Source organism: Crinia signifera, chromosome 4 (genome assembly GCF_055691185.1).
Source record: "Crinia signifera chromosome 4, ASM5569118v1, whole genome shotgun sequence".
Taxonomy (NCBI): Eukaryota; Metazoa; Chordata; class Amphibia; order Anura; family Myobatrachidae; genus Crinia; species Crinia signifera.
Genome location: NC_139220.1, coordinates 283,394,743 through 283,409,834, shown reverse-complemented (window position 1 = coordinate 283,409,834; position 15,092 = coordinate 283,394,743). Strand labels below are relative to the sequence as shown.

Genomic DNA, 15,092 nt, shown 5'->3' with positions numbered 1-15,092 from the left:
CACCTGTGCAATTACCATTCCCTCCTACAGGGGTCACTACAATCTAGTAGTGACAAAGTTATGTGGTGCGAGAATATAACTTGGTTCCATCACTGAATCTTTATTTGTTGTAGATCTTCTCTTACAGAACACCACTATATAGATTAGATGACTTAGCAGCTGCTGATTGGCTGGTAGTGCTCATTAACTTTATAAAAAAAAACAGTTCGAGCTTGGGGAACATTCAGCGTAAATGTTTGTATGATCTCCTTAAGGGAAGCCAGGTCCCGTTTACCATTTATATACGTATTCATAGTCCTTATTGTGACTCTTCATACCAGATGAGATCCCTATGGCCGGGTACAGATGATCCTTGTAAGTAAATAGAGATCTGGGACAGGGATTTATTTATAAAAAATGTTAATATAACAGTTCTGTAGCAATATAACATCTGCCTCCATCAGGTAGCTTTAGCCTTCTGCTGTGGCTCAGTCTCTTGCTCATACTCTATCTCTACGTAAGCTCTCTTTTTCCGGAGTGGTCCCTTCAGGGGCGTCTTGCCCTTAGATTTTCCTTTGGTTGTCTTTGCCTTTTCCTCCACTTCATCTTCTGAGGACTCCTCTTCACTGGATTCTCTCTCATCCCCGCTGACGGCTAATTTCTCCATGTCCTGCAAAGGAACGCAGAGTTGTGATACCGTATACTGCTAATGCTGCTCTAACATGGGCTGGCGTACAAAGTGCTGCAAGGCCAATCTAAAGGTGCCCATGCACTAGTAAGATTTGGGCCGATTTCCCCCCGATCCTGATGGATTGGGTCGACAAAAAATTGGCCCAAATCAGATGTTTGATGTCCCCCTCAGGTCGAACACTCGGTTCCGTGCGCATCAGACCCGAGCCGGAGGACGGACCTGCTGCCCTTCCGACCTCCAACTCAGCCCCCCTCCTGGCGACGGGGATACATTGAATGCGATCCTACCACCTGGGAAGGTCAGATGACCCATACATTGCTGCAATACACATATGGGCACCTTAAGGGTTGCTACACGCACACGCGGGAAGACATCTTACATTGAAAAGTAAAGACTTTGCCTATCAACGGACTTCACTGAAGGAGAACAAAGCATCAGAACTAATAGCCAAACTGGTAAATAACAGAACATACAGCACCAAGACCAGTGTAGGCTGGGACTTGTAGTTCTACTACAGCCGAATGAGCAGTATATGTGATTAATGTGCCCCAGTTACTAATGCAGCCACTCCATCTCTGAACGGGGAGGAGTCCCTGCTCCTTATGCACCAAACTTACCTCAAAGTCACTCAGGTCGCTCTCGCCCTCATCTTCCACATATTCTCTCTTGCCGCTCTCCTGCAATACGGGACACAGCGTGAGACACACATGCACAGGAGCAATGGCCTATGTAAGCTGGAGAACCCATGTGCATCGCTCATACTTACTTCATCCTCATCTTCCTCCTCCTCTTGGTCAGAAGACTCTGATTCGCTCGCCCCCTCCTGCTGCTCCAAGGCTTTGTCAAAAGCTTGGATAGGGAAGTTATAAATGTCTCCATACTGTGATGAAATAAAAGCACGTGTCATAAAGCCCGACATCCGCCATTGTACAATGACATCTCATCCTATAAAGCTCGGCTCCTCTCCCCATCACCCCGTCTTACCGCTCCTTGCTTTAGACGCTCCAGTAGTTCTTTCTCTATGGCATTGTCCAGCTGAGCCGCCACCAAGGCTTTTTCCTGTGGTCACATTGAATTAGACATAATAATGGATTGATCCAATGTCACACATACACATTCAGCAGATTTTAAATAAAATGTTACACAGTTAATAGGAGAGGCGGATAAAACACACCAGGTTCTTATAGGGGGTACGGGTTGTTAGCTCAATAGTCAAAAGGTGGACATGGTCAAAAGCTCGCCACAAGCAAAATGTCAACAGTGAAAGGGTCGACGTGTTTAAAAAAATTGGTAGTATATGTCAACACAGGTGACTACCACTGCACTGCTGACGCGGGCTAGCACTGCACTGCTGACGCGGGCTAGCCCGGAAGAGTTCCAGGCTACACCACTATCTGACTCCCTGGGGACCGCAGTGCTGATCGCCGTGGCCTGGAATCCGCATAGTGCATTATATGCTTAAGTCCGCCTGCTACAGGCTTAACTGTATAATACATTATGCCAATTCCCAAGCACAGCCAGGAATAAACGGTAATGCTGGATATCCCCCCCTGGCAGTTAGTGCATGCGATAACCCCTGCACACATTTTTAAGGCACACCCCAGGGTTGTTGTTTTTTTTACGCCACTGAAGGGGTCCTATATTGGCCGTGTATAAGTTACAAAAGACAGGATCTTCAAAACATCAATATTTTCCTTTTAATTTCCAGAAATACAATTACAATAAGCAAAGTTATATTTGGACACATCTAGGGGGAAATTCATCAAATCTCGGAGAGGCTGTACTAGAAAATGACAGAAGCTGATTGGTTGTTTATTTTTGTTTCCAAGATTTCAACAAGAAAGTCCCCCGGTACTTATGTAATATCTGGACTCCCGTTTTTCTTATGAGACCGCGTCCGCTCGCCATGCTTCGGGCACGGTGGCTCGCTGCGCTCGCCACACTATATAAAATCAACTCCATGCGTAGTTGGATAGTAGGGGTATGAAAAAATGCGGTGCATTTAACATGGGAGCCCAGATAAAACATAAGTACCAGTCCCCCATTATCACAGTACACCAATCCTTTATACCAGTGGTCAGGGAACTCGGTCCTCATTACCCCACACCGTGCATGTTTTACTGGTAACCCAGCAGGTGCACAGGTGTACTAATTACTCACAGACACATTTTATAAGGTCCACAGGTGGTGTTAATTATTTCACTTGTGATTCTGTGAGGAGACCTGCAAAACATGCACTGCGTGGGGTAATGAGGACAGAGTTCCCTGACCACTGCTTTATACAGATAATAAAACTAAGTACCTCTCTTCTCTTTTCTCTTCGTTCCACCTTCCTGCTCAAAGGGACCAGCTTACGCCTGTGTGAGGAATAACAGGAAAAAAATCACTGACATGACTGTGGCTAAATATAGCAATCTATGGGATCTATAAGGACTTCATCAGTGTGTCTCCTGTCTCACATTAATATTCCCTGTCACTGCCCCTTCAGACAACATGGTAGCAGCCATGACAGTGTACAGTATCCCGGGGCTTGATGGAGGTTTTGATGGTGGTTTATTTACTACCATAAATAAGAACTACAATAATGATAGAGTTTAGTCATTGGTCACCGTAGGTTAGATCATGAACTAAGTACATAAGTCTATGATCCAACTTTACTTCAGACTAAAACATTCTACATAGTTGTTTTTGGTCTATTGGAAAGAAAAGCCCATCCAACTCCCTTCCCATTGTATCTACACATGCAGTCGGGAGGTGGAGGGTTACGGCGTCAGACATGATCTATGACCAAGTCACGTTTCGCAGGCTGCATGCCAGGGTCAGGAACAGCCGGGCAGTGTCTGAGTGGGTGCTCAGATGCTGCCTGGCATAAGATTGAAATCCCGGGATCCCGATCCCTGTAACTCCATCAGACCTTGGCTAAAGTATATTTGGATTGTTTGTATCCAACACATCTAAGTGTTAATATGGGTATACACTATACAATGTGTCTTGGACTAAAATATGGGGCACATTGTCTAGTGTGTACCCTGCATGCAGTGCCGATAGAAGACATTGCTAGCGAGGGCCATGGATGCACTTGCCGATGCTGGCTCCCCGCCAGGTCCATGTCCTCGTGTTCCTTTGAAGAATATTTGCCTCCCGGACCTTTTAAACCCTTAATATAGTCCTTTGCAGAAAATGGAACCATTGCACAGCTATCAACCTGGTACAACATACTACACCAAGCAACCAATATACAATGTGAAATTAATGAGAGATGAAGAACCTGGCAACCCTTATCTCAAGCAGCTAAGGAACCACATGTCTCAGCAGAACCCATTAAAACAAAAATGGAAAGATTCCACCTGAACTCATCAACTCAATACCTGCAGAACATGTCGCTGTGTTTTAAAGGCGCAACACAGGATGTGACCATGAAGCACCAGTTATAACCAGCTGCAATACTCTTGCACTGATGCTTGGCCAGTGACCCCACAGACTGGGCAAGACACAGGTTCAAAGACAGTGCTTCTATTAGTACAGATAGCTGAAATGTGGCCTGCTAGTGCGAGTACCCTCTGGTCACCAACAAACGTGTCACTTACTGCCGCTTGAGTGTGAGTTTGCGGATGCGAATCAAGTACTGGGTGATCTTGGTGAACCTCTGCTTGCACTTGTGTCTGATAAATCTTGGCCAGTAGATCAGGTTCTCATCGATCTGATCCAGTGCCCGCTCGTAGTTCTTACTCAGACGTACCTGCCGAGGACACTTTACATGAACAACAGGACCTAGATGCCACCTTACTTGCTTACATCGCCAGGGTTCCACACTTACCCGCTCCCACATCCTGGCCGGGAAGGCCGCCCGCTCAATCACCTTCATGTACAAGTAACAGATACCTATCAGTGAAGAGAATTAGAAATGATCACATCACACATTCAGTCATACGGCAGAACTGGTAATATCATGTGTGCCGACGATAGGTATTTACCCTTCTCTTCTTTTATGGTGGCATATTGGCTGTTTGCGAGCGGACATGCCGAGCGGTTACACTGGCCGGTTATGTTGAATTCATTCCGACAGAAGTTCTGAGTCTTTGTCCTGGAAAACAGCAACAATAAATTATTAACAAAGATAAGATTACGGACGGCAACCTGTAACGCTGGCTGTACACCAGACCAACTTTCCTCCAACCGACCATCTATCCAACGTATACACTGCCCTGATAACCTAACCAACTTTTTCTTCGGACCAGACAATTGTTTCAGGAAACCAGCCAACTTCTCTCTAGCTTGTGATATCAAAGAATAGGGGAACAGTGTTCGTCTACGTCTGCATGTTAAATATGGTCCATATTTATTTACAAGTGATGGCAACTGGTGGTTTCCTGTCACTGAAAATCGGGCTTGAAAGGCCAGAACAGTGTCCCCTCTTGCCAACGCATTTATCCACTTGACAGTCAGTCGACCGGCCTCTGACATATTCAGGTTCATCCAAGCGGTCTGTGTGCAGATTACCCTAATATCGCATCATTACCAGCTCCGTACTCCCTGATATGTGCGTACTTTTGCCTACCTGCTCCGCTATGTCCTCTCACTTCCATGTATCTTTATGCTACGCATGCGCGTGCATTTGAAATTGAGGATGGCATGCTGATGCGGTTTGTAAATAGAGTGACAATATAGCTATTCTAAATAAAAAAATAACTTGTTGGACTAATAAATAAAGCAGCTTGCCAACAAATGTGTTGTGTGGACTAATAAATAGCCAAGTAGAAACAGTCCACCCTCAGGGTGAAATTAAACCCAAAACTTTGAATACACTACTTCACAGTGATCATGGGTAGTGGGTGGCAATAGCGGGTACCAGCGAGGATGTGGGGAGTGCTAGAGGGCATAGTGATCATGAGCAGTGGCTATGGAAAGCGATTGCGGGTATTACATATCAGCAGGGAACACACTACTTCACAGTGATCATGGATAGCGGGAGATGGGTGGGACAATGGCAGGTACCAGCAGGGGAGGGTGGCATATTCAACGGGTGTTGGTAGGAGCAATTGCGAGGAGGGGGAGAGCAGCTGTGGTTCTCCACCCCCTTCACTGAGGATCAGGGGCAGCTGCCAGCAGTGCCGGTAACTGCCCTTAATCCTCCTCCAGGTCATACACCACTGCTGCCACTGATCCTGGGCTGTCAGCCCAGCAGTGGTGAATATGTGGATGCTGACAGAAGTAGGCAGGCTCTGCTGGCCAGTGTCCATCTACTTGTACCCCTTTCACACCACCTACCTGGCAATTACCAGGCATTTTTCCGGGTGAAGTCTGACCCCAATTCACACCATCAGCAAAATTCAGACTCACCGACTCTGGTAAAGAGCAAGGTCGGCAACCTGGAATTTAAGACCTGTGTTGACCCATTCATACCAAAGAAAACCCCAGGTTTTTCAGGAAAATCCAGGGTTGAACAGCTTTATCCCGGTAAATTGCTTATTGGTGTGAAAGGGGTATTATTATTAAGTTTGAGGAACAGTTTCCCAGCACATGAAAGACTTAGGGGGGATGCAATCCCAGATCACGGCTGTCGATCCCTCCCGACAGCCGTGATCCTGGCCCATTTGCGGTTTGCGCGACAGCAAATCCTCCGGCGGAATTCAATGTCCTGCCTGCCTATCGGTGAAAAGTGGGTGTGTCCGCAAAAACAGGCATGGATTGTCGAGCTACGCCCGGGACCACAACAGTCTACGGCCATTATTGGCAGAATGGGCCCAACAGCTTTTAAAGGTGGGCTTCTCCTACTGTGATCCCTCTTCAATGCCGTCGGTAAAGACAGCATTGAATAGGGCCCCGCCACTATTTCCCCCGTCGGAAATAGTGGCGGAGGATTGCATCCCCCTCTATGTGGGAAAAACAGCTGATTATACTTTGAGCCTACACACACTAGACAGATTATATTTCCAACCGGCCATCTAGCTGACCGGTTGGAAACATATTATTCTGTTATATGGCCAGCATTAGTATGTACCAGTATCCTTCCTCAGCAATGCGCCTATCTGTATCTGTTCAACCATACACCTGACAGATTGTAACTTCAACTGCTGGCTGCAAACACATAAGGGGCGTTATGCAGAGTTCAAAGGAAAATGTCTCTCAGAGGAAATGTTGAATGATTTACAGCCAATCAGAATGGCTAGCAAAATGTGCCTACAGAAATTGCAGAAAAGTGTATATAATAAATACCCATAGATCCTGCTAAAGGTAAATTGGGTACTTGTGTATTATCACGGCGCCCACGATGTGCATCGTAGGGCAGGTCATCGCATCGCATGCCTTATATCGGCATGCAATGTGATGTGTTTTTTAATTGTACGCACCCTGATGGGTGCTTACAATGTGAAATGCCCGCCCCCCCCCCCCCCCCATTGTCAACGCCACCCCCAGTATCAACGCCAACCAAAGCGTGGCGAGCCCGCGAGGGGTGGCGGTACGCGTCCTCCGACCTTTTCATACCCCCACTATCCACGTCGCGTGGAGTTGATATTAGATAGAGTGGCGAGGGTAGCGAGCCACCGAGCCAGAAGCGTGGCTAGCCCCGCGAGGGGACGCATATTATTTTACATGTATTCCGCGTCCCCTCGCCACGCTTCGGGCTCGGTGGCTCGCCACTCTATCTAAAATCAACTCCACGCGACGTGGACAGTGGGGGTATGAAAAGGTCGGAGGACGCGTACCGCCACCCCTCGCGGGCTCGCCACGCTTTGGGGTGGCGTTGACAATGGGGGGGGGGGCATTTCACATTGTAAGCACCCATCAGGGTGCTTGTACAATTAAAAAACACATCACATCGCATGCCGATATATGGCATGCAATGCGATGACCTGCCCTACGATGCACATCGTGGGCGCCGTGATAATACACAAGTACACAATTTACCTTTAGCAGGATCTATGGGTATTTATTATATATTTAACATTGTAAGGACCCATCACGGTGCTTGTACAATTAAAAATCGTATACCATGGCATACGATGTGATGCAATATTTTATTGTACAATATTGCGTCGCATCGCATACCATCGTATACCTTATTTAGTGTAATGGTATATGATGTGATGGGCGCCGTGATAATACACAAGTACCATAAATTGAACAAGATGCTGATATAATATCGTCATCTGGGGCCTACACAAGTAGCAACGTGTGCCAGCGAAATATGTCTGCAGGGGGAACTTACTTTATCTTGAAGGAACAAAACTGCTTGTTTCCCACAATATCCCAGATAACCTGAAAGAAAAAAGGTGGACAATGATAAATGGTGCAGTCACACTCATTATTGCTGTCATTAGCGATAAGACCCAGGGGTCCATGTACTAAATGCCTCCACTTATATGATATGGCCCTCTCACACAATTTCTAACCCATCGGGAAGAAAAATTACAAGAAAAGTGCAGTATCATATGTGTTTTACCTCAGATTCCGATGCACGTTCCCGGATCCAGAGATTGGCATGGCTGCCACACAGCTTTGCCAGATCCCGCGCCCATGACTGGGATCGCATACGGTACATCATATACAAAATGATGTATCCTATGTGATCCAGCAGCCGAGAAGCCCGGCGGATGGTTGGCGCGGTTCACATGTGATACCTCCCAGTAGTGTATGGGGGCCTCAAGCTTTGGAGAAAGATAAAGTCGATGAAGATAAAGTACCAACATGCTAGTTGGTTGGTACTTTGGGCCAGGTGATAAAATGGTTCCTAACTACCATGTTACAGGCTGGGTTTGAAAAAAATGAGATAGGAGCTGATTGGCTGGTTGTTTATCACTCTCCACTGTAGCTTGCTACAAGCTCGCCCTTTATCTCTCTCCAAAGCTTAGAACAAAGACTTCTTTGTTCTTTACTAAGAAAAGCATTGCATAAAAACACAGAAAAAGAATAGCAGCCCGTCAGCTGCTAGCTATCATTTATAAAGTACATTCTTTCAAATTAGTTAGAAGCTGATGAGTTGCTAGGGGTAAATATTCGGTACTTCCTCATCTTTGCAGCCACCGCTACACCAGTTACGGTAGCCGCTACTTAACCGATACGTAAGGATTTTAGGCGAGGGAAGTTACAAATCTGCTCTAGTATAGCAGTAACATTGTCCACTCGCCACGCTTCGGGCTCGGTACAACTTTACTACAGGTAATACATGGTGGCGTGGACCCAGGGTGGTGGTTCCGTAGCGTAAGCTGTGGCCGCAGTACATAAGTTTTGTAGCGTAAGCGGCTGCAAAGATAAGGAAGTACCAAATATTATTTAGGTATGATAAATCTCCTTATTAGAACTGTAATCCAGCCATGTGTCTGACTGTGAGAGAGCATTGCTGCCCAATCCAAGCTTCACTGGGCGATATTAAAATCTTGGTGCATCTCTGCAATCTCTATTGCAGGTGTAGATTGCCGGTCAGAGTATGGCCTCCACAATTAGGCGTCTTTGTGCACAACCACCAGCAGCGCATCTCTGAGCGTCAGACTAGACACCTCCAAGTCATTGCACAAGAACATTTCCAAGACATTTCTGACAATGTGCGTCTGTCGCAGCTGCGCCTTTGCGGTGTACATAATGTGACGCAGGCATGCGCCACAAGGGTTTATAGGGATTTTCACACAGGCGCAGATAAATTGCTGAAATGCGTGAGGTCAGCATTGACATGCAGCCCAGAATTAGGCCCAAACTGACCAGGAATCGCACTGGTGTCAACCACTAATAAAGAATACTGGAATTACAGGGAGAGCTAATGGTTATGGAACAGCCATTAGCCCCCCCCCATTGTTTATTTATTAACAGTTTCTTATATAGCAGCGCTTTACAGTCTCCGGCAGACCCGGGGTTACAGGTGTGTGATACCGTACAGGTAATGTCCTTCCCCCATCCATTTATACGTGACCCCAGCGCTTACATCATCGTGCTGCATCTTGGCGACTTCCCTGTTCCCGGCACCTCACACACCAGTCGCGTGTTACCCTCACCAGGCGGCCGCCATGTGCAGAGACTGGGTGCGATCGCGAGAAGCGGCGGAATAGACGTAACTTCCGGTACACCTTGCCCACGTCCAACATGGCCAATGGACAGTTTCCGGTCACATGACGTAGTTTGGTACGTCTTAATACTGTGATTGGTCGGTGTTTCTGAATATATTAACATGCATAAAATTGTGCATAAGGTGGAAGCGTTATGCTGTGTAACGTGTCTATGAGTACCACACAGTGAGCAGATGTCATGTGCTGACGGAGGCAGTGAGATATATGGGTGATAGACATGTATGTACAGGGAGTCGCCCTAATGTTACTGAGATGCAGGTTACATTGGGTATCTCTCTGCCGCTGTCATCTGTCCGATCCTTCTGGTTCAGAAACATGATGAGTGAGTTAGCACACGGCTGTGTGACATGTGCGATCCCATCGTTACGACTTTGCACAATACTCCTCTGATTCCTGACCAGAAGTTGCGGCAGCAGCTTAACTGTTGTGTTCTCAATATTTATTGTTATTGTCAAATGTAAGTTGAGTTGTGATGCCCATCTTTCTTTGCTTTTGACATTGATTAGGGATGGGTCAATGGGCCAACCAACATTGGTTACAAACCTTCATATTATATACCTAAACAATTTAGGGATGGGACATCGAAAGAAAACATTGATCAAATGATGTTTTTCAACATTGGTTGCAAAACATCATTTAGACCAGGGGTGGGGAACCTTTTTTGTGCCAAGGGCCATTTGTATGGGGAAAAAATCCTTTGGGGGCCATATGTAAAAAATTATCTTACAAATTGTCCTGCTGCAGCCGTCCAACCCTCCAGTGGCTGCCGCTGAATAGGACTGGCAGTCTCCGGCTATTGTTGATTATGGCGGGCGGGCGGGCGGGTGGGTGGGTGGGTGGGCCACTCAGACCGGCTACGGGGGCGGGCCTGAGGTTAGCCACCCCTGATTTAGACCTAAACATTGGTACTGTGAACCCGATGTTAACCGATGTTTCGATATTTTTTAAAATAAACTGGTTACCAAAGCATATAATACACTAATAAGCTTCTGAAATGATAAATAATCCCTCTATTAAATTTATCTTGTTGGAGGCTTACAGTTATACACACACAATGGATATATGATTCATGTTTTGTGGTAAATCAAATTTGTTACTGAAGGAAAAAAACATGAAGCGTTAATTATCAAACCTTTATTGCAACAACTCACAATCTGCTATTTTTACCTAGATTTTTAACTGTAGCAACAGGCTAATAACTTATGTTGATCATAGAAAATAACAAAAAAACTGTATACACGGTGCAACATAGAACATACTACATAGAACAATCACATAGTACATTGAAAAAAAAACTCTTTGTAGCAAAATAGGAATCTACTATTGAGGTACAAAAATTATGGGCCTCACAATACAGGTGGATAAATCAAAATAAAAACTGGGAGGGGAATAACAGAAATTGAGGAAGGGGAGACTTCAGTCCAGCATACTTTCAAACTGGCCCCCAAATTTTCCCAAAAGCTGCAGAGCCAGCCATCATAGCAACCAGTAACATAGCAACTCAGTAACAGCACCAGTTGCAGTGAGGCAGGGGTGAGGCTGTCCTGTGTGCTGCTGCTGCTGAATGGCTGGCCAGACTGTCTCTCACTGTCAGCTACCACCCACAGCAGCAGCACACAGCCACACACACACATATGAAAGCCCAGCCAGCAGTGATACTGTCATGTTTGTTAATGTTTTTTTTATCAGTCTCTTAAGTTTTTAATGAATATAAATCAAGGAGAGAGTGAGGTGGCTGCAAAGCATTGAAAGCAGCACACATTGACACACAAAAGAAAAAACATTGGAAGATTGAGAAAAACATCGGGGGGAGAAATCTTGTGATGGTGATGAAACATTGGATCCTCAACATTGCAGGGTTAAACATCGAACATTGGAACCATAAATCCGATGTTACCGATGAAACATCATATGATTACCCATCCCACATTGGTACTCTGAAGTAGGGATGGGACAGCGAAAGAAAATATCAGTTGAATGATGTTTTTCAACATTGGTTACAAAACATCATTTAGACCTAAAAACATTGGTAGTTGGTACTCTAAAACCGATGTTAACCAATGTTTACCGATGTGTCTATATATTTTTAATAAACTGTCTACTTAAGCATATAATACACTAATATACTTATGAAATGATAAATAAACCTATTAAGTTTATCTTGTTGGAGGTTTATAATGAAGCATTAACTAGCAAAACTTTATTGCAACAACTCACAACAGCTCATAATCTGCTATTTTAAAATATTTTTAAGGTACTTCCTCATCTTTGCAGCCTCCGCTTACGCCAGTTACGTTAGCTGCTATGTGAATCACGATGGTCCCCTCATGATTGCTCAGTGGCTCGCACTGCTACCAAATGCCCACACCGGGCATTTGGTTATCTTTAGTTAATCTTTTTCTCTATCTCTTCTCCTCTCTCAACTGAAGTCTGTATTATCACCACACCATTAATGTTTTGTATCTGTGTTTTTAAGTTGTCAATGAATATAAAACAAGGAGTGAGCTGGCTCCCCGAAGCAGTGACAGCACCACCCAGTGACACACAAACGAAAAAAAAACATTGGACAATTGAGAAAAACATCGGCGGAGAAATCTAGCGATGTTGAGGAAACATTGGATCCTCAACATTGCAGGGTTAAACATCGAACATTGGAACCATAAATTCAATGTAATTTATTTATTTATTAACAGTTTCTTATATAGCGCACACATATTCCGCAGGGCTTTGATCAGTCCCTGTCCCAGTGGAGCTTACAATCTATATTCACTACCACATGTACACACACATTCATTCTAGGGTTAATTTATTGGGAGCCAATTAACCTACCAGTATATTTTTGGACTGTGGGAGGAAACAGGAGTATCCAGAGGAAACACACGCAAGTACGGGGAGAATATACAAACTCTGCACAGTTAGGGCCATGGTGGGAATTAAACCTCAGCGCTGTGAGGCAGTAATGCTAACCATTACACCATCCGTACTGCCCCAATGTTACCAATGAAACATCATATGATTACCCATCCCTACCATCGATGGTTGATGGCCATCTTGTGACTGGGTGTTTTCTAGAGGTTGAAAAATTTAGATGGGTGTGAGATCTTTATCTTTTTGCCATCAATGCAACTAGTCATCCATAGGGTCATCCTATATGCAATGGGTGACCATCAATATTTTTACCTGTTGATGGTCATCCAATTTCTTTGACTGGTTGACCTGTGGGTAGGGATGGCCATCGACCATCGATGATTCGAAATCATCGATGGTTCATGGCCGATGTCAAATAATTTTGCCATCGATGGGGGAGAACCAAATGGTTTCCCTCCATCTATGGAATAGCAAAACAGGATTTTGCTTTTTTTTTTTTCAAAGTTCCGGGACACGGAGCATAGCTCCGCCCCCTGACACCCGCGACGCCCCATCCCCGTGTTTTGAGTGGCCCACAGGCCAATCAATCAAACACAATGGATGACCATCGATATGCAAAAATATCTATGGTCACCCATTGCAAAGTTAAGCACTATCGATGGCCAGTTGCAGAATTTCCATCAATGGCAACCATCGATGGCAATGGCAACGATGGCCATCCCTACTTGTGGGGCCACTCAAGACACACGGCAGGGCAGGAATTCATGGGTGTCTGGGCCCGGGGGTGGACCTATGCTCTGTGTCTCGGCCCCTGGGGTAAAAAAGAAAAACAAAACTATTCGTTTATGGCTGACATCGATGGAGGGAAACCATCTGGTTTTACCTCATCAATACCCAAACTATTATTTTGAATCATCGATGGTCGATGGCCAGCCCTAGTGCAGAGCTATTGGCAGGGGGCAGGAATGGATTGAGGACTAGGCCATGACAAGGGATGGCCATCGGTGCAGTCGCTATCGATGGTGATACTGCAAACAGCCATCAAAAGTGACAAACTATGGCCCTTATTCTGGTTGGTGCGGTCGAGCCGCATATGCGGCTCCGACCGCACCAGACGAATCCCCGCCTACAAGACGGATCGGCACGGCCGTCCGTACACGGACGGCTGCCGATCCGCATGAAAATGGCGGGGCGTACGCCTCCACCATGTTGGGAGCTGCCCCCTGCATTCGATGGTCGTCGACCATCGAAGGCAGGTCCGCACGCCCCGGCAGCTCCCGCAAGCTGAGACCACACGGACAATCGTCCGTGTGGTAGCTTGTATGGGGGCTGAAAGCTGACATCCGGCGACGTCAGCTTTTCGCCCCCATGAGTTGCGTCATGCCCTCATTACCATGCATACGCCCCGCGTTTGCATGGGAACGCCCATGAAACGCGGGGCGTACACATAGGGAAATGAGGGCATGAAGCCCCTCACGCCCCTATACGCCCCCTTTGCGGCGGACGAAATCCGTCTGCGGCGAAGGGGGCTGCACATGCGCAGATTGACCTCTGCGCATGTGCAGTGTCAAAACATCGGCGGTACGGCCGCACGCGGGCCGTACCGCATAGATTAGAATAAGGGCCAATGTGATGGATAACCAATCGATGGCAAAAGTATTCGACATCGGCCAACAACCATCAATGATTTCAACTCGTTGATGGCGATCCGTAGCCCTAACCAGGGATGGACATCAGAAGCCCATCATCAAATGATGGCTGGGCTTCCGTTATTGAATCTTTCGATGCAGTGGTAACTAGGGATGGCCATCTGTGCAGTCACCATCAATGGTTGCCATCGATGGCTATTTTGCAACCAACCATCGATAGTCACAAACTATGTGATGGATAACCATTGATAATTTTAGCAATTAATGGTCATCTATTTTCTGTGAGTGACTGGCCCTTGGGCCAATCAGAACGTGGGGACGGGGCTTCAGGGCTGTCAAAAGTGGAGCTATGCACCGTGTCCCGGCTCCTTAGCTATCAATGGTCATCCATTTTCTATGACTGACTGGCCCGTGGGCCAATCAGAACGTGGGGACGGGGCTTCAGGGCTGTCGAGGGTGGAGCTATGCTCCATGTCCAGGCTCCTTAGCTATCAATGGTCATCCATCTTCTGTGACTGACTGGCCCGTGGGCCAATCAGAACGTGGGGACGGGCTTCAGGGCTGTCGAGGGTGGAGCTATGCTCCGTGCCCCGCCTCCTTAGGAAAAAAACAAAATCATTGGTTCTGCTGTGCCATTGATGAAGGGAAACCATTTGGTTCTCCCCCATCGATGGCAAAAGTATTCAACATCGGCCATAAATCATCAATAATTTTGAATCATCGATGCTCGATGCCCATCCCTAATGGTAACTGACCATTGCATCAAAAGAATTCGATAGAATTGTTTTTATATGATTTGTGCATAAAAATAAAAATCCTTCTTTTGTGCATGCGCAAATAACTGCA

The 15,092-nt window shown here is 46.2% G+C and overlaps 1 protein-coding gene and 2 non-coding genes across 3 annotated transcripts; 1 reads left to right on the top strand and 2 right to left on the bottom strand.

The window, feature by feature from the left end:
• Positions 1-80: 80 nt before the first annotated feature.
• MAK16 (MAK16 homolog) lies at positions 81-9,736 on the bottom strand. The gene is made up of 10 exons (XM_083184798.1): positions 9,588-9,736; positions 7,881-7,930; positions 4,645-4,754; positions 4,488-4,552; positions 4,258-4,409; positions 2,973-3,027; positions 1,655-1,729; positions 1,437-1,550; positions 1,288-1,347; positions 81-649 (listed from the first exon to the last, which is right to left on the bottom strand). Exons 1-10 carry the CDS (start codon positions 9,600-9,602, stop codon positions 440-442), a joined length of 906 nt encoding a protein of 301 aa, XP_083040924.1. The 5' UTR covers positions 9,603-9,736; the 3' UTR covers positions 81-439.
• LOC146076856 (small nucleolar RNA SNORA50) lies at positions 4,046-4,183 on the bottom strand. Its single transcript, XR_014474248.1, has one exon. It is a non-coding gene; the product is annotated as a small nucleolar RNA SNORA50 (small nucleolar RNA).
• Positions 9,737-10,025: 289 nt separating the features above from the next.
• Positions 10,026-10,121, top strand: LOC146076886 (small nucleolar RNA U13). Its single transcript, XR_014474276.1, has one exon. It is a non-coding gene; the product is annotated as a small nucleolar RNA U13 (small nucleolar RNA).
• Positions 10,122-15,092: the final 4,971 nt, after the last annotated feature.